The sequence below is a fragment of the Carlito syrichta genome, unplaced genomic scaffold, assembly GCF_000164805.1.
Source record: "Carlito syrichta isolate Samal-C Ts95f unplaced genomic scaffold, Tarsius_syrichta-2.0.1 Scaffold310050, whole genome shotgun sequence".
NCBI lineage: Eukaryota > Metazoa > Chordata > Mammalia > Primates > Tarsiidae > Carlito > Carlito syrichta.
Genome location: NW_007254146.1, coordinates 769904 through 789808, shown reverse-complemented (window position 1 = coordinate 789808; position 19905 = coordinate 769904). Strand labels below are relative to the sequence as shown.

Sequence of the window (19905 nt, the reverse complement as noted above, 5' to 3'; positions counted from 1 at the left end):
AAAAAAACCCCCAAAACATTGGTGCCGAATGCAGCCTCTCACAACACTAGCTGGCACACTGATGCTGATGGGTTCCTAGAACATTTATCTAGTGGGGGAAGCCTGTACTACAAGAGGTCTGCCCTCCAAAAAGATAATTCTGGGTTTTTTGGGGTCCCCCCTGTACATAAATCACAAATATAAATATTAAATTGAAAAAATTCTATTTTAAGCAGAGACTTTTTTATTAAAGTGTCTTTATTTCAAGCATAAAAGTATTTGGTTGACAACACTTCAACTAGGTTAAGGAAAAATAAGAAACTGTATAGCCCTTCCTTCTAATCAGTTGCTACATTCGTGAAAAGCATATGAAAGTGGGTATAAACTTCAGCTTTACCTTAACTCAGCATTCCTGCTTATTTCTCAAGCTTTTATCTTCCTAAAACATGTCACCAGAGATTACAAAGGAAAAGAACAGTGCCCTGTAAACATGTCTTTATACAGTAAAACAATATTCGGATCCACTCCTGATTCCTCAGTCATATCCTTTGCAAGGCAACATTTCTTTGACCCAACTTGTGCTACTAAATATACAAGTAAACATAACTTGTAAAAATGTAACTTGAGTTGGAGTGGCAATCCCTGCTCTTGGCCCACTGGCTTCTTTGAACAAGACACTGGCTAGGGGACACAGCAGGTCCTGTTCTACCTGAGCATCAAGTGCTACCTGAGCTATGTGTATTTTTTAATCCATTAGTATGACCAACAGCAAATAAACAGTGGAGTTTCCTTCTCCGAGATACATGGCTTTTTACTCTGCCTTTTAGGAGGTGAGGTAAGATGAATACCTAAGACAGTGTAAATGGCCGAAGATTCTGACAGTTTGAGGTTATCTGATGAATTTATTCTCTACAAAATGACCTACTTTAAGATGACATGTTTAAAGTAAAATGTCCCTTTATTTAAGTAAGGAAAGAAAACCATCTAAAACCAGAATGTAGATTGAGTTACTCAGCATATGCAATTCTCTTTAGGAAAAACCACGAGGCCACAGAGTTCACTTTGCACCAGGATCCAGCATTCTTGTTAAGGCTGTCAGAGTCTTCTAACTTTACAGAAGTATGCAACTGATTCTGGAACTTTACTGATTTATTAGATTGATTATTGATATTTTGGAAAAAGGTGAAAACAAATGCTCCACATGAACTTTCTAGCTTATTTAAATTACCAAAGATGTTACAAAAGAATACAGGCAACCGTGGCTTACGCCTGTAATCCTAGCATTTTGGGAGGCTGAGGCAAGAGGACTGCTTGAGCCCAGAAGTTCGAGGCCAGCCTTGGCATCATAGTGAGACCTTGTCTCTACAAAAAATAAAAGAAAATTAGCCAGGCGTGATGGCATGCACCTGTAGTCCCAGCTACTTGGAAGGCTGAGGCAAAAGGACTGTCTAAGTCCAAGGCTGATACAGAAGGATTACTTAAGTCCAGGAGGTCAAGGTTGTAGTGAGCCATGATCCTGCCACTGCCTTCCAGCCTGGGTAACAAGAATGAGACCCTGACTCAATAAAAATAAAAATAAAAATAGAATATATGGAGTGGAACCCTACTAACTTTTACAGAATTCTTCTATAATATTCTTAGTTAAAGGAGTCAAACTAAGGGTGTCCATATTCTTAATTTTCAGTATTCTTATTTTAATGAATAAGAGCCAAAGTAGGTAGTATATACATATTTGTAAAGATATATAAAATATATTTTGTAATTGTTGAAAGAATGAATCTTAAGAGTTTGCATTAATCTTTGAACAAAAAAGTTTTCAAAATCTTTACAAATGAAACAATTTCCTTTTGAACTATATTTCTCTAAATGTGCCAATTTTATAAAATAAGCACTTTCACACCTTAATACTACCGGGGATGCTGTGTTGACTTGCGCTAGAAATGCAAGTGTTATTTAAGGGGAAACAGGCAATATATTCATACCCTAATTCATACACATTTCAAAGAAGCATCTGAAGATAATGACCATATCCAAGCCACATTGAAGTGTTAGGATTATGCGTAACAGTTGCCTTCATGAGAATGAAGCTAGAAGTAACTACCATAGATCTGTAGATCGTAACAGAATCAGAAGATAAACTGTTTAACCAGGTTGTAGAAACCATTCAAATTGTTTGCTCTGCTGGAGTGGCTGATTTACTCTGGCAAGCGGTGTATTCAGCTCTAACCTCAGCTTTCCTATGAGGCAAGATATAAGGATAGCATCAAAGATAAACATAATTAAGTACAGAAATTAAGTTCTAGAATCCCATTTAGAAAATGGACAACTAAAAACAAACTTTACAGACTGAGTCCCCAAACTAGGAAATAAATTATTTGAGTTCTTAAAATAATATCAAACAACTAGTCTTACTCTAAAAACCCTTCTATTCCTGCCTTACATTTTCAATCCCCTCCAAGAAATAGAGCAATAGTATCCAAAGTTCTTGGTAAATGTTTTGATTCAGGGCCAATGGGAAAGACTAAAAAGAAACATATGTTTTCCTAATATCATAGTTTCAAAGCTATGGCTCTGAGACAAAACCTTTCACAAAAAGCAAATGGTTTAACATCCAACTACAGTAATGCTTCATCTTCTCACTGTCAAGGAAATCATGTATTCCATTAAGAGAGTATGCTAAATCACTAAGGTTTACATCGCACTTTTACTGTAACAGCAGGTATTTTTGCAAAATCTATTATTCTGTACTGTCCAAAGAAATATGATGCCAGTCACACATGTAATTTACAATTTTTCTAGAAACCACAGAAACTGCCAGGGGAGGGAGCAGGGGAGCACATTTCATCAATAAGTGTACCTGATCTCAAACCAGGTGACGTGGGGACCAAAGTGAAGTCCAAACTTTACCTGTACAATGACCATTTGTATATCTAACCCTGAATTGTACCCCACATCTTTAAAATAAAAAATAAAAAAGTAAATAGGCAAAATTAATTTTAATATTGCTTAGCCCAATATAGCCACAATATTATTATTTTGACATGTGTTTTACATTTGTGTGTTTGTGCTAAGTCTTTGAAATCCAGTGTGTATTTTACACTTATAGCACATCCTCACTGGACTAGCTGCTTGTGAATTCCTTGGTAAGCACACATGGCTGTTGACTACTGAACTGGCCAGTGCAGCTCTAGGCCCTGCCTCAGTAAATTGATGTGGATAGATAAATTATAAACTTAAAACTAAATATGGATCAGTCAGTTATTTACCAGTACGTGTGCCACAGCAAAAACTTCAGGGATGCCTACCCAAAGTAACAGTGACCATTTTACTTTTGGATATTTTACTATGCCTCTTTGTGAGGGAGGCCATTGTAATTACAATTATTACTGCAATATTATAAGCAATGCAGTTCCTTAAGGATGGTTTTGATGACTAACTTAATAGTTTGGCCTGTCACTGAATTCTCTAAGACTGCTATATTTTTCTGAGTACTTTTTTTTCCTGTAGTAGTAGAAACTTTTAAAGTTTTAAATAGAAATCCAATATATGAAAAATAAAAGTATTACCATAAATTGAAAAAACATTTATTTGATATGACAATGAAGCTATTTTGAAGATAGTAAAAATTTGAATCTGAATTACTAATTATGTTATTATTAACTTCAGCATTCATTAAATTATCTTCAAATATTTACAGCTGCCCTGCACTCAGAGAGAGTCTGAAAGTGACGATCCAAGTTGGCTTGAGCCTCAAAAGTGTCCAAGAGACTAAGAAGATACAATAGTCCTCCCTTATCCACAATTTTGCTTTCTGTGGTTTCAGTTACCGAGTCAATGCCAGTCTACAAATATTAAATGGGAGATTACAGAAATAAACAATTCATAAGCTTGAGATTGCATGCCATCCTGCTCCATTCCTCCAAGGACATAGTCATCCCTTTGTCCAGCATGTCCGCATTATAGACATTACCTGCCTGTTAGTCACTTAGTAGCTGTCTTGGTTATCAGATCGACAGTCACAGTTTCAAAGTGCCTGTGGTCCAGTAACCCTTACTTTACTTAATTATGGTCCAAGAGCACAAAAGTAGTGGTGATGGCACATTGTTAAAATTGCTCAATATTATTATTAGTTTTTGCTGTTAATTTCTTACTGTGTCTAATTAATAACCTTTACCATAGGTATGTATATATGTGAAAAAAACAGTATATATAAGGTTTGGTGCTATCCACGGTTTCAGCCATCCACTAGAGATCTTGGAATGTATTCCCCCGTGGATAGGGGAGAACTGCTGTATAGGGGACTGGGTAGGCCCAGACCCCCAATCCTAGTTGGTATCTTTTGTCTTTCCCTTTGCCCCTGTGATCAAAGACACCACTTTGCTTTTACTAAGAATCTGTTCTTCCAATTGGACTTTGTAGATCCTGCTCCCAAGCTCTTGTTTATGACCTAGGGTAGGGCCTCACATGATAATAGGTGGGATACATATCTCTGTCTCTTCCCAGCTATGCAGACACACATTCTGGCCCAAATAGAGCAACAATTCTAACTCATTTCAATTCAAAGACAATAGGTGAATGCAGTCAAAGGGTTTAAGATAATGCAATCCGTATTTTTTCAAAATCTGAGAACTTTTTGGTTTTTCTTTAGTATGCTAAAAATATTTCAGTCCAGGGAAACAGATAACAACATGCCTCTACAGATTTATTTATAAGTTGGAATTAAATAAATTTACAACATTAAGTAAAATATATTTTGGTTTCTTGAGAAAAGGACATTTTCCTCCCAGCAGTTAAAATGAATTGACTTTGTGATTATTTCCCACTGGGCTCACAAATTCCCTTACTTTTGGATTCATAGCTGAGCTGTTTTACAAGGTAGGGGAAGCTAGATAGTCTGATAAAAGGACGAGGGGAACACAACTCTATTTAAAGCCTATGTCAAAGCAAAAGTCTGTCAGTACATTATGTTAAATTTTAAAAAGGAATGATATAAGAAAACATCAATAATTTAGCAAAGGGAACAGGAATCTAAGTTTCCTCTTTGATGTTTACTACCAACATATCTTAGCTCAGGTTATTGATATCTAAATATCCACTGAATCATTTTCAAAAGAAGGAACAACTCTGAAAAGAAACAACAGAAAGAAGATACCTTTTAATGATAAAAGTAAACCTTTCTCTCATCTCTTCTTCTCAGAGAGAAGTAAATTTTACTTCTCTGTGGCTCTCATCAGTTAGGTATGTGCTGAACAGAGGAAGGGAAAAGGACTGAATAAAATAGTGACATCAAACCAAAAAGAAACAAGAGTAGCATAATAAGTGAGATAAAATCCATGATGGAAGAAAATGGAAGGAAAGCTGAGAATTAAGTTCATAAATTAAGACTTTATAATTCTCACTGAAGTTCTAGAAACATGAATTTTGTGTAAAAAGCTACTTGAACTTTGAAGTCTTACAGATCATCCAGCAGATGAACGGAAGGGAAACTTCTGTTCAATATGTTTACCTTTAAAATCATTTTGCGTGAAGTTAATAATGTAAAAATTATTTCAAATAATAACAACGTGTAAGGAAAAATGGTTGTGGTCTCTGGCACCCTCAATTTTGAGTATATATGAAATCCATGTAATATTGTCTTAGAGATCAATTTTACACAAGTCATACACTTTCAGATGTGTCTGGACTTTTTAATTGATTAGTTTCTTATTCCTGAGGCCCATTTGTTTTCAACCTTCTACAAGGATCTTAGGGAAGATCCTTCCCTAAGGAATCTGTGTTTACACAAGTCATACACTTTCAGATGTGTCTGGACTTTTCAATTGAGTAGTTTATTATTCCTGAAGTAGTTTATTATTCCTAAGCTTAAAAATTACAAAGTAATTGGATCAGACAATTTTTTTTTTTTGAGTTGGAGTCTCAATCTGTCGCCCAGACTGAAGTGCGGTGGCCGCTCCCGGCCACCGCAGCCTCGACCTGCTGGGGTCCGGCGATCCTTCCGCCTCAGCCTTCCGAGTAGCCAGAATTACAGGTGTGCACTACCACGCCCGGCTGATTTTTTGATTTATTGTAGAGATGAGGTCTCGCTGCCCAGGTGGGTCTCGAACCCGTGGGCTCAGGCAATCCACTCACCTCAGCCTCCCAAAGGCGCGGGATTACAGGCTGAGCCACTGAGCCCGGCTTAGACAATGTTAATATAACATTAAAAGGAGGTTTAAAAGTTATACCAAATAATAAATATTCTTTATGAATAAAAACCATTCTGTCACAGGTAATTATATAAATTAGGCAAATAATTTTCACTAACTTAGCCAACTGTTACCTATCCAGGGATAATTTAACGAATAAAAAAAAATCATGCATATGTGAAAAAAATCACTACAAGTAATAAAAATATTTATGTAAACAAAAAGCATCTGTCATTCAGAACCACATTCATGACATTCAATATGGGACTCAAGCAGTAGCAAAGACAGGATGAGGGCTGTGGCTTCCAAGACTAGAAAGTTTGGTAGAAGAATTAGTTATGGGAGAAAACTGGAAGGGAAAAGGAAGGAGCATGTAGACAGGGCCTGTTTCAGAACAACTGGGATTCTATTCTAAGCTGAGGGCTATGGAACAAAACTGTAGCAGAATACTTTAACCTTTTGGCCATTTTTCATCAAGTAATTTAAATGATGCTGGATGATCTTAAAATGACTACTTAAACTATTTTTGTACTTTCAGATGAAGGTTGCAGAAGGGTAATTATGTTCCCAAATCATCATAAATACCAGTTTACATCAAATTCTTGCTGACCAAGCTTTAACAGCAATTTGGGATTATCTGTGCTTGTTACCCTGCTTCCAGAGTTACTCCAAGAAATGGAGAAGTAACTCCATACATTTTATGGTCTTGTTAAGAAGTGTCTAGGCCAGGCGTGGTGGCTCACTCTTGTAATCTCAACACTTTGAGAGGCTGAGACAAGAGTATTGCCTGAGTCTGGGAGTTTGAGACCAGCCTGGGCAACAGGGGAGACCTCATCTCTACAATAAATTTAAAAAATTAGCTGGGTGTGGTGGTGCCTGCCGGTAGTTCCAGCTACTTGGAAGGGCGAGGTGGAAGGATTGCCTGAGCCCAGCAGGTCGAGGCTGTGGTGACCATGAGCGTGCCACTGCACTCCAGCCTGTGTGACAGACTCCAACTTAAAAAAAAAGAAAAAGAAAAAAAAGAAGTGTCTAAGGCCACAACAGCCAATCTGAGGGTAAAGATGATGGAAATGGAAATTTTTTTTTAAAACAAAATAAAGCCAAGAACTATTTATTACCCTATTCCCCTTTTAAAAGGATACACATGTTATATTAAACATCAGAAAAAATTACCAGTAAGCTTGATGGTGTTTCTTTCAATTTCAACAATATGGGCACATCAGTAATAGTCTACATGCTGGTTACCCTAAGTGCAGACCAAGCTCTCCCCCGCAACATCATTTGGGAGCTTGCTAGAGATGCAGGATCTCAGACTCCACCCCCAACTTAATGAATCAGAATCTGGATTTTAACAGATCTCCAGATAATTTATGTATGCTTTAAAGAACAAAGATGCACCACCTTCACATTAGAGTCCATTGAGCTAATAGGATAATACAGAACTTGAAGAGTTAGGGCTTCAGTATCTTGAAGCCAAATAAACCACAGAGAGAACCTAACTCTTGATTCAGTCATTACATGTTATACTGAATTTCTAATCAAGTATGTTTCTGTCATAAAAAGGGTAACATATATTCTAAAGATTCCTATATAATTTTTATTTTAGTTCAAAGGCCATTATGAATTACTTCTCCCACACCATTTTCTTGAACTATTTTATCTCAAGTTGTGCTACTGAATACAGAATTAATTATGTTGCATTGGTTAAAGATATAATAGTTTCCCAAAATATTTTAAAATTTTAATATGGTAATTTTCCATTGGACGCTAATATGGGCTTTTAAAAAATCACCAGGCCAGGCACAGTGGCTCATCCTGTAATATCAGTGCTTTGGGAGGCCAAGGCGGGAGGACTGCTTGAGTTCAGGAGTTTGAGACGATCCTAAGAAATATAGTGTGACCTCATCTCTACAAAAAGTAAAAAAATTAATATAAAAGGAGGATCTATAATACAACTATGAGCACCAAAGGACTGAAAATTATTAGATTTGATTTCAAAATTATTTCTGAAGCTACAGGGAAACAGTTTTTAAAATAAATAAAAATGCAATAAAAATTATCTTTCAGAAATTTCAAAGCACCTAGTCTTGGTCTATACTCCAAGATGCATTCTAAATCTTTTGTTAAATTGTAAACTCTTTCACTAAAATTTAAGTTTGATGTTTGAAAACCCTATTTTCCTTAGAAGACAAATATTTGTACATTTTATCTGTTATAAGCCCCTTTCTTTTCTTTCTTTTTTTTTTTTGAGTTGGAGTCTCACTCTGTCACCCAGACTGGAGTGCAGTGGCCGCTCCTGGCCACCGCAGCCTCGACCTGCTGGGCTCCGGTGATCCTTCCGCCTCAGCCTTCCAAGTAGCTGGAATTACAGGCATGCGCTACCACGCCCGGCTGATTTTTTTATTTATTGTAGAGATGAGGTCTCGCTGCCCAGGCGGGTCTCGAACCCGTAGCCTCAGGCAATCCACTCACCTCAGCCTCCCAAAGGCGCGGGATTACAGGCTGAGCCACCGAGCCTGGCTTCTTTTCATTTTTATGGATTAAAAGACATACAAAAGTTCATTGAAGTGCCTTGTAAATGTTACCCCTCTCAGCAACTGTAAGTTTTAACTCCATCTGTCTTACTGCAATTTATTAAATTAAGAAAACATAAAAGGGAAATAAAATAGTGTTTTTAATTCCCAGTTTAACATGTATAAGTAACAAGTTTAAATGAAAAGAAATCAAATTGGGTATCTGAATGAGACATATACATAGCTTCTTACAACTAGCTAAGTTATATCGGCAAATGGAAACTTTCATCACAAAAATTCTAGTGAATTTACCTGACAAAGTCTCCACATGGAGATACTTTAATTTTGGCCACTAGTTCAATTTAGGATAGGATATACTTAGGGTAGGGAAGGCCTCATAGTGGTTCATGATTTGCTAAAGAACTTAAACTTCAAATCCCACAGAAATTCTCTTTCTTAGTTAAGCAACTCTGCAGAGATTCTTCATGTTGCAATGATGTTAAAAGCAGCTGAAAATATTATTAGCAAAGAAATGCAATTTGTAGGACACCAATGCAGGTACATTTTTTTAAAAGATGGCATGCAACAGAGTACAAACATAAGCTGCACAAAAGTATGTCACGATTAAGAAGGAACAATCAGTTAGAAGAAAAAAGATTTAATTTACCCTTTCTTCCTGCTTTGAAGACATTTGTACAGGCCAACACAAATTACTGCAACTCCAACAACTGCAAGAAGCCAGGAAACAAATGGTATATAATTCTGAAAAACTAATTACCACGATTCAAAATCTAGCAGAAGAAATCCATGTCAGTTACATTTCAGTGGTCAAAAAAAATGTTATTTTATCTAAGCACCTATACATTTATATTCCATCTAGACTCTTTGTATCTAAATTCAATTCTCTGGAAACACACAGTCCACAGTACATCAGAGAAAAGTCCTTGCATAATTTAGAAAATTATCAAAAGCACATTTGGAAAGTAAACTCATGTTGCTAATCATCTTAAGGAAATATTAGGCTTTGTCACTAAGAGGATATATAGCATATAAAAGAATACAATATAAAATCACTGGTACAAGGTAGTAATAAGCACATCATATAAAAAATCAGGTTTTTCTAAACTGGTAAAGTTAATCTCAAGCTATAAAAACTAGAGAAACTAAAAGACTATTTAAAAAAATTATTCTTCACAGTAATATTTTGATTTAAGTGGTGTCAAAATTTGGTATACTTACTTACAACAATAACAATCAGAGCAATGACCCAGTCATCTGAGAAAAAATAAAAACAGTTTGAGGATGTTAAACACATATGGGTCTCTAGATAGCAGTTGCATTTTTATTCCAATGAGATCATCTCAATACTACATAAAAAATAGTATTTATCTCATTTTAGCATGATTGCTAGTGTATCCAGGTCATTTTGATCACAGAACCCTTCTAACCAGTTCCAGGTTAAGGTTCCAATTTGTGAGATGCTTAATAGGAACCTTATTCTTCATTGTTTTGCTCTGTAGCTGCCACATCAGGTTATTTAGTAAAGATTGTTAGAACTATTAGAATTCATTAGATTAGGGAAAATTATTTTTTAAATGTATTATCCCATTATAGTTGACTTAATTCAGTATTCGTTCTAGCATTTCTTCTTTTTAAAATATATATATTTTTCCCAAAAGTGGATCTGTAGAATAAGTCATAATAAATTTCTTCTAATCTGTCACACAGATGGTATTTGCAGAGTCTTGACAAATAATACTTTATCCTATCAATCTCCTTCCTACCTTCTCCCTTACCTCCCCACTTCACCCACCTCAAAATACTAAGACATAGTACTAAACACCAAGAAGATTCCCTCTAAAAATATAAACGAAACACCAGGGCACACATAAAAATTATGCAGAGAAACTTGAACGTGCATTTTTGGTTATCTGGAGTGCACTAAATAATTCTACAAAATCTTAATATTTAGAAGTCTGTCAGTAGTACCTCTGCTTCTAGATTGCTATTTTTTTTATTAAATTGTGACAAGTCAAAGCATAAAGCATCTTGTTTAGCTCTGCTCTTATTTCATAAACAGTTGTCACATGTTTAAGAGCTTAAGATGGCACTGAATTTACTAGCACAATAACATTTTGATTGGAGTTTGAAGCTAAGGCATACACTAAAAAATAAGCCTAAGGTGCACTGTATAAAAAGATGAACCAAGCTGGGCTCGGTGGCTCAGCCTGTAATCCCGCGCCTTTGGGAGGCTGAAGTGAGTGGATTGCCTGAGCCCGCGGGTTCAAGACCCGCCTGGGCAGCGAGACCTCATCTCTACAATAAATCAAAAAATCAGCCGGGCATGGTAGCGCATGCCTGTAATTCTGGCTACTTGGAATGCTGAGGCGGAAGGATCGCCAGAGCCTGGCAGGTCGAGGCTGCGGTGGCTGGGAGCGGCCACTGCACTCCAGTCTGGGTGACAGAGTGAGACTCCAACTCAAAAAAAAAAAAAAAAAAAGGTAAACCATTACTAAATTACTGTAAGAAATGAAAAGTAATAGGTGTTTGGCTTCTTTTACTTATCAAGAAAACTTACATTTCATTGGACTTTAACTGTAACAATATACTACACCATTTTCTTTAATATATATTGTGTGAACTGTTTGAGCCTACATAAGGTATGTTAAACCAGCTTGCTATTAAAAAAAAAAAAAAGAACCCAAATTAGATTATTTTAAGGCTCATGTATATAAGGTATGAATAGAAAGATAATTTATTTACAGATTGCCATTATAAAATAACACTATTATGTGGAAAGAAAGTTGTTTTTTATATATTTTAACCTACATATAATCATAGCATTTAAGAAAGTTACCTCACCCTATTAGGAATTCTATGTTGGGCACATCCTAAAAACGGCAATTACCTACATGTTTCTATACATACTGCCACTTGTATTTGTCGTGATATCTATACTAACCCAAATTGTTAATATTAAATAGTTCTTCATCGGGATTGGGATATCCTAGAAAAAAGAAGAAACACGAATTAAGTAAAAGAGAAAGGAAAAGAAAAGAAAAAAATAAAGCTTAAAATCCTTTAAATTCATAGGGTGATTTTTTTCACCTTTGTACAAAATTCCTTAACGTTTCATTTTCTTTATAAACCATATTAATGTTTCTCATTTAAATTTAGTTATCATAAAAATTTATATTCAGTGTCATCATCTTCTTGCTGCCCACTAACATTTCCTATGGCAATATTCTGCAAATTTATCTTTACTATATTTTCAAAATTAGTCTATGAAGTCAATGTGATTCTAACTGAAATTTAAAAATTGAGGAGGGCTTCATAAATGCTCTGGAAGTTGACTAGAATGGAAGAAATTTCCTCAACAAAATAAAGACCATATATTTAAAAACCTATAGCTGACTCATACTCAATGGTAAATGATTGAAAGCTTTTCCCCTAAGATCAGGAACAAGACAGAGTGTCCACTTTTATTCAAATAGTATTGGAAGATCTAACCAGAGAAATTAGGTAAGAAAAAAGAATCCATATTAGAAAGGAAGAAATTAAATTACCTCTGCAGATGACATGATCTTTTATGTTAAAAACCCTAAGGATTCTACATTTATAGACACATGCAAACATTTGTTAAAATTAATAAATGAATTCAGCAAAGTTGCAGGATACAAAGTCAACATTCAAAAATCAGCTGTATTTCTATATACTAACAATGAATAATCTGAAAAGGAAATTAAGAAAACAACTTTATTTGCAGCAGCATCAAAGGAATAAAATGATTAGAAATAAAATTAACTAAGAAAGTGAAAGACTTGTACCTGAAAACTAAAAGGCACTGATGAAAAAAATTAAAGATATAATTAATGGAAAGATGCTCTGTGTTCATGGGTTTGACAGATTTAATATATTTTTAAACTGTCAATACTATACAAAGCAAACTACAGACTTGATGCAACCCCTATCAAAATTCTGACTTTTTTGCAGAAATAGCAAAATCCATTCCAAAATTCGTATGAGATCTCAAGGGACCTCAAATAGCCAAAACAATCCTGGAAACAAAGAGCAAAGTTGAGAAGAGTCACACTTTCTGATTTTAAAACTTACTACAAAGCTACAGTAATTAAAACAGAATGAAACTGGCATACAGATAGACATGCAAAACAATGAATAGAATAGAAAGCCCAGAAATAAATCCTTGCTCATGTGGTTAAATAATTTTTAACAAGAGTGCCAAAAACAGTTAATGGGAGAGGAGAGTCTCTTCAACAAATGGACTGGTAAAACTGGATATCTACATGCAAAAGACCTTTACCATATTCAAAAATTAATTCAAAATGAATCAAAGACTTAAACATAAGAGCTAAAACTATACAACTCTTAGAAGAAAACATAAAGGAAATGCTGTATGATGCTAGATCTGGCAGTGGCTTCTTGGATATGACACCAAAAGCACAGGCAACACAAGAAATAACAGATAATTGAATTTCATAAAAGTTTAAAACTTTTGTACATCAAAGGATGCTATCAATAAAGTGAAAAGGCAATCCAGAAATATTTGATGCAAATATTTCTTCTCATTTCATATATTCGATGAGGGATTAATCTCCAGAATAATGACAAACTGCTAAAACTCAGTAACAAATATCAACCCAAGTTGAAAATGGGCAAAGGACTTGAATAGATAATCCTCCAAGGAAGATATATAAATGACCACATGAAAACACATGCTGCCCAACCATCACTAATCATTAGGGAAATGCAAATAAAAACCACAATGATATACCACTTCATATCTACTAGGATGATCTATGGTGTGAATGTCTGTTCCCTCTAAAACTCATGGTGAAATGTAATTGTCAAAGTAATGTTATTGGGAGATGGGATCTTTAAGAGGTGTTTAGATCAAGAATATCTTAAATTAGTTATGAATGGACTAATTGCAGGAGTATATTTGTTATCCAGGAAGTGATTTTTGTGCTCTCATCCTCTCTTTGCCTTTCTACCATGTGATGGCTTCCACTGTGTTAATGACAGAGCAAGTAGGCCCTCACCAGATGCCCACACCCTGATATTAGATTTATCACCCTCCAAAATGTTGAGAAATAAATTTCTGTCCAATATAATTTACCCAGTCTGTGGTATTCTGTTTAAGCAATACAAAATAGTCTAAGACAGGTACCTGTTATTTAAAAAGAATATAACAAGTGATGGTGGAGATGTGGAAAAAATGGGAACATTTACGTACTGCTGGTGGGTATGTAAAATGGTGCAGCCACTATGGAAGACAGTATGGCAGTTCGTCAAGGAAACAAAAATAGAATTCCCCTATGATCCAACAATTCTACTCCTAGGTATATACCTAGCAACTGAATACAGGGACTCAAACAGATGTGTATACTCAAGCTCATAACAACAGCATTATTCAGAGTAGCCAAAAGGTGAAAACAAACCAACCTAAGTATCTACCAACAGATAAATGAATAAACAAAATATAGTATATACATATAATGGAATAGCATTCAGCCATAAAAAGGAATAAAGTTTTGATACAATATGAACCTTAAAAACATTATGCTACATGAAATAAGCCAGACATCAAAGGACAAACATTGTATGATTCCACTTTTATGAAATCATACCTAGAATTATATATATTTACCTGCAATAGGCAAATTCACAAACAATGGTTACCAGGTGCTGGGCAGAGGGAAGAATAGGGAGTTATTGTGCAATGAGTAGAGTTTCTGTTTGGGCTTATGAAAAAGCTCTAGAGATGAATGGTAGTGATAGTTGCATAACAATGTCAGTGTACTTAATGCCACTGAATTGTAAATGAATTTAAAATGGGTTAAAAAAATCAATTCGGAAAAATTAACGTGAAAGTTGCCTGGGAATTTCTGAAAAGTAAGTATCCTGCCAGATATTAAAACATAAAAGACTTGTTTCTGGTACAGGAATTAACAAAGTTCAAGGAGATTGGAGGTTAGAACACGTATAAACTCAATGTATGATAAAGAGTTGGAGAGAAGACTACTCATTCAACAAATGGTGCTAGTTAGCTATTGGATAGTGGTAGGTGTTATAGGGAGAAGCCCTATATTTTATTTGCTATAACAGAATGAATTTCAGATGTATCAACGATTTAAATCCAAAGAATGAAATCAGAACACATGGTTGAAATATTTATATAATTTCAGAATGAGGAAAACCTAAAGTTTTGGTAAGAAAGACACAAAAGTCACAGCCATTAGGGAAAAGATTGATACATCCATCAATCCATTAATGTAAAATTTCTGAAGAGATAAATGACCACTGATAGGAGAATAGTTAAATAAAATATGATATATAATCAAGTCATCATTAGAAAGGATAAGAATAGACTGTGTGCAGGGTTCATGCCTGTAATCCCAGCACTTGGAGAGGCAGAGGTAGAAGGAATGGCCGAGCCCAGGAGGTTGGGGCTGCGGTGAGCCGTGATAGTGCCACTACAGACGGAGTGAGACTCCGACTCACAAAAAGAAAACAAAGGATGAGAATAAATCTAAACACAACCCTAATCTAAGACACTAAGTAGAAAAAGTACAAGTTGCAGAAAAATATGTACAATATGTCATTTTTAAGAAAAGAAAAATCAAACTATGCATAAGAAGATGCTGATGTACAGAAACAGATTACAATGGAAACCTTATACTATTAACAGCAATTAATTCTGGTAATGGACTAGAAAGAGAAATAACCTTTTATTCTATATACTTTTGTAATTTTTGAAATTTTACAAAAATATGTTTATATGCTACTTATATAATTAAAAGTCACAAAAAGCAATCTATATCCAGTAGTACAAAAAAAAGTAAAACTGACTAGTGAAAATCAAACAAAAAAGTCTGGAAAATGTTCAATTCATATTTAAAGTGCTTTAATTTATAATGAGCTCTAAGAAAAACCAACTAGAAAAATGTTTCAGAAACTTAACAACAACAATAAAAAAAGGCAAAGGACTTGGATAAATAAATGCAGACCAAAAAAATGTAGTGCCTCATTGATAATTAATGAAATATAATTAAAATTGGATGTTATTTTTCATCCATCATTTTAACAATATCAGGATAAAAGTTATCAAACCTGGATAATTTGAAACTGGAGGCTTGGTGGGATGAGTAGGCTTAGGACCTAGAAAAATAAATTTGGTTCTGTAAATTCACCAGCATTATCAATACAAAATTATAGATATAATTTTGATTTTTTTAAAAAAGATTATCAAAATGAAAAATACATATATTTTATAAGCTTCATAATTCTACTTCTTAGAATTGAATCTGCAAGTATATATGCACAAGTATATAAAGATGTATGCACAAGAATGCTTACTACAGCTTTGTATTTTATAATGGAAGTCCTAGAAGTTAACTAATAATGAATCATAAAAGTAATGATTTAAGGATAAGCATCTGTGTCTTTCAAAAACTCTAAGTGGTATCATACTACGTAATTTTCCACTTATAATTTTCTGGACATTTTTTCATATTAGTACAATTAGATTTACCTTAACACCATTATGTTGCTATTGATACTTTTGATATAGTCTTTCTGTGACACATCTGATATTAAAAAATGATTGACAATCCCATGAAGAATTTTGATTTAAAAAAAAAAATCCCTGTAGTTTCTCTTCTTTATAAACTTTTTCTCACAATCTATTATCTATCTCCTCATCTCTCAAACTCGTGAGTTAACATTGGTGGCTCAGCGAGTGTAAATTTCACATGCAATCTTGTTTTGCTCATATGTCAATCCACCAAAAATAATATCTTTGTGCCCCCCAAATCCTATAGCACTCAACTAAGGTACTCAAGGAAGCTATCAGTTACCAAGTTCTCAAAGGAACTATAAAAAGGTATCCTAACTACTATGCTAACATGTATAACTTCCCTTGATGCTTTAAAGTATTAGAGAGATAGGAAATATATAAACAAATTAGATTCCAGTAATTGGGATTTGAGTTCAATACCTTAATGAAACCAAAAGGAAACTCAAGTCCACAGAAGTGATATTAGCAGAGCCAAACCAGGAACCTGCACACAGTCTGTCTGCCCAGGCTAATGTTCTTCCCACTATTCCTGTCTCTTGCTTCTGCTCTAACCATAGAGAAGACAGAGAGTAATGCTAAAATCAGGATGGTAATTCCTTCTACCGTATCAAAATAATCTCTCCAGTCATAAGCACACCAGTTGATCAGTAGTCCCTGCAAGAAATCCTTCATTTCAGTTCAGTAAATAAGGATTTCTGCCTTTCAGTTGCTATGAAATTTAGCTGCTTTTGCCAAATAAAACTGCCCAGTAAAAAAGAAAATAATAATTATATGAGGTAAGGAAGATGGGTGGGGAGGAGGCAGAATTATAGGTCTTGTTCTGGAGACAGCAGAAATTTCACAGTTTAAATGTACTACATGAAAAGAATGGAACTGGTTGCATTCCAGGAAATGAAAGATAGCTCCAGACTAGGAACATACCCAGTAAAGGTGTCAACAGATCACTTCAAAAAGAATAGCAAAGTTGATGACCCAGAAAACATACATACATATTGACAAGCAAAACATACATATTAACATACATGGACTTTTCTCTTCCCTAACATTAATTCAAGTAGTGACACAAGTCATATTAGCTACCTTTAATAGCTTTCTATATACCAGACACTGTGCTAAGTACTTTAAATGCAACCCATTTAAGCTTTACTATTACCCAGCAAGGAAAGTACTAAATCATTTTAATTATGAGTAAACACAATCAAAGTTTACATAATTTTCTCAAGTTCACATTCTTGTTTATATCTGTGGACTATGGCAAACAATTTTAGAATCACTATGTATAAAAACTGCTGTACAAATGCTCTCCCTTTTTTATTACTAAAAATGAAGAATGAGTGGATATCACCAGGAATTTAAGTGACTTTTGGAAAAAAATCACCAGAAATTTAAAGGATTTTTGACATATATAAGCAAGAAGTTACTAAACCTGAGACACTGGTAATTGGAGATTTTGTACTGGAAGGAGTTGACACTGGAAAACAAAATAACAATGTAGATTGGATCAAACACATGGGAGTTAATGTCAGGAGTTTATAAGATTTTTGAGAAATACGAGGAGGAAGTTACTAAACCTGAATGACTCAAAGTCGGAAGCTTTGTACTGGGTGGAAGCAGTGCTGAAAGACAAAATAATATAAACTGGATCAACCACTTGGGGGTTATTGTTCTCATTTAATTACATGAATTATGCCTTTCATTCTTGACTTATTTAGATAAAAATGTTTTTGCTTCAACTCACTCCAAAAAGTTGTTGCAGTCCACTTTTTATACATAAGAATACTGAACAAGAGAAATGTATATATCTATGAGATGTACATAACATGCTAAGAAACCCAGAAAAGGATATAAAATAGCAGAATTTTATGTCATACATTAGCACAAAAGAGGATATAAGACAAAGTTAAATTCTAAAATCACTTCTTTTCATTTATTCTGTATCATTGATATTTAATATCAAAGAAATAAAATCTAAAAAAAAAAGAAAGAAGGAAACAAGACAGCCGTTGTACCTTTAAGACATGTTGGAATTGGGGGCTGCCAAGTACTGTTACTATCACAGACAACTGTGTCACTGCCATTGAGGTAAAAACCTTCATCACATTGAAACATAACCATCGCGTTGTAGAAAAATTTTTTTGCAAATCCTGATATCTGTTTTCCATTGTTGAGTACTGGAAATGGACATTTGACCACTGAAAAGTAGAGAAACCCCAGAATTAAAGGAAATCTGCTTTAACATAGGATCAGAAAAAGTAACACAAAGTAGTAAATTTCCAGTAGGAATAAAGAGGCAACGAACAGAATGCAAGATGTTAAAAACTTTTAAAAAAGACTTTACATGTTAAAAGTTTAAATATAAGCCGGGCTCGGTGGCTCAGCCTGTAATCCCGCGCCTTTGGGAGGCTGAGGTGAGTGAATTGCCTGAGCCCGCTGGTTCAAGACCCGCCTGGGCCGCGAGACCTCATCTCTACAATAAATAAAAAAATCAGCCGGACGTGGTAGCGCATGCCTGTAATTCCGGCTACTTGGAAGGCTGAGGCGGAAGGATCACCGGAGCCCAGCAGGTCGAGGCTGCAGTGGCCGTGAGGGGCCATTGAACTCCAGTCTGGGCGAGAGTGAAACTCCAACTTTAAAAAAAAAAAAAAAGTTTAAACATAAAGCGTTTCAATTGATTTATTCTTCTTGATGTAGAATTCTAGGATGTTTTGTTTCCCTTTCAGCATTTTTACAGACATCATTGTCTTCTAGCCCCAACAATTTTTAAGAGAAGTCAGCTGTCATTTTTACTTGCCCCTCCCCTCCTGAATATAATATGGTTTTGTTGTTGTTTTCCCTCTCATTGGCTGCTTTTTAAACTTTTGTTTTTAGTATTCGGTAAAAACTACCAAACTACTGGAGTTTTTGGTAAATGTTAATAATTTATTCATCCTGCTCAAGGTTCACTGAATTTTCTGGATCCGAGGTTGTTGTTTTGGATCTAATTGGGATCATTTTTGGCCAATATCTATTCAAAGAATTTTCTATACTGTTCTCTCTCCTCTTTCTGAAACTCCAATTATATGTATATTTGACTGCTTGATACCTTCCCACCGGTCTGTAAGTCTCTTTCTTTATCTTTTTAATCTTTCCTCTTAAATCATGTGGAATTTGTATTGACCTGCCTTCAGGATCACTAATCTTTGTGTTCAGTCATACATAATGATTTTTTTTAAAGTTAGGTTTAAGTCGCTGGAGAGGGTGTGGTGAAAAGGGAACACTCCTACACTGTTGGTGGGAGTGCAAACTGGTGCAACCTCTGTGGAAAACAGTGTGGCGATTCCTAAAAGCTCTAAATATCAACCTCCCATATGACCCTGCAATCCCCCTACTGGGAATATACCCTGAAGAACTCAAATCACTCTACCAAAAAGATACCTGCACACGTATGTTTATCACAGCATTGTTCACAATAGCAAGAACTTGGAATCAACCATACTTTCCATCAAAAGAGGACTGGATTAAAAAGATGTGGTATATATACATGATGGAATACTATGCAGCCTAAAAAAGAATAAAATCATGAACTTTGCAGCAACCTGGATGGAACTAGAGTCAATAATACTGAGTGACCTCTCACAGAAACAAAGATCTG

At 35.0% G+C, this 19905-nt stretch overlaps 1 protein-coding gene across 5 annotated transcripts in view; it reads right to left on the bottom strand.

Moving 5' to 3' along the window:
- Positions 1-1652: 1652 nt before the first annotated feature.
- CD46 (CD46 molecule) overlaps positions 1653-19905 on the bottom strand; it is a 34538-nt gene continuing 16285 nt past the window's right edge. The window contains exons 6-13 of one of the 5 annotated variants that reach the window (XM_008068305.1): positions 18284-18466; positions 17846-17890; positions 17701-17745; positions 15809-15856; positions 11640-11684; positions 9917-9952; positions 9345-9405; positions 1653-2216 (exon numbers count right to left, since the gene is read on the bottom strand). In XM_008068305.1, coding sequence (XP_008066496.1) covers positions 2144-2216; positions 9345-9405; positions 9917-9952; positions 11640-11684; positions 15809-15856; positions 17701-17745; positions 17846-17890; positions 18284-18466 — 536 coding nt within the window. In that variant the 3' untranslated portion in view covers positions 1653-2143. The remainder of the gene's footprint in view (positions 2217-9344; positions 9406-9916; positions 9953-11639; positions 11685-15808; positions 15857-17700; positions 17746-17845; positions 17891-18283; positions 18467-19905) is intronic. The other 4 variants (XM_021717699.1, XM_021717700.1, XM_021717702.1 and 1 more) reach the window with 4 other exon arrangements.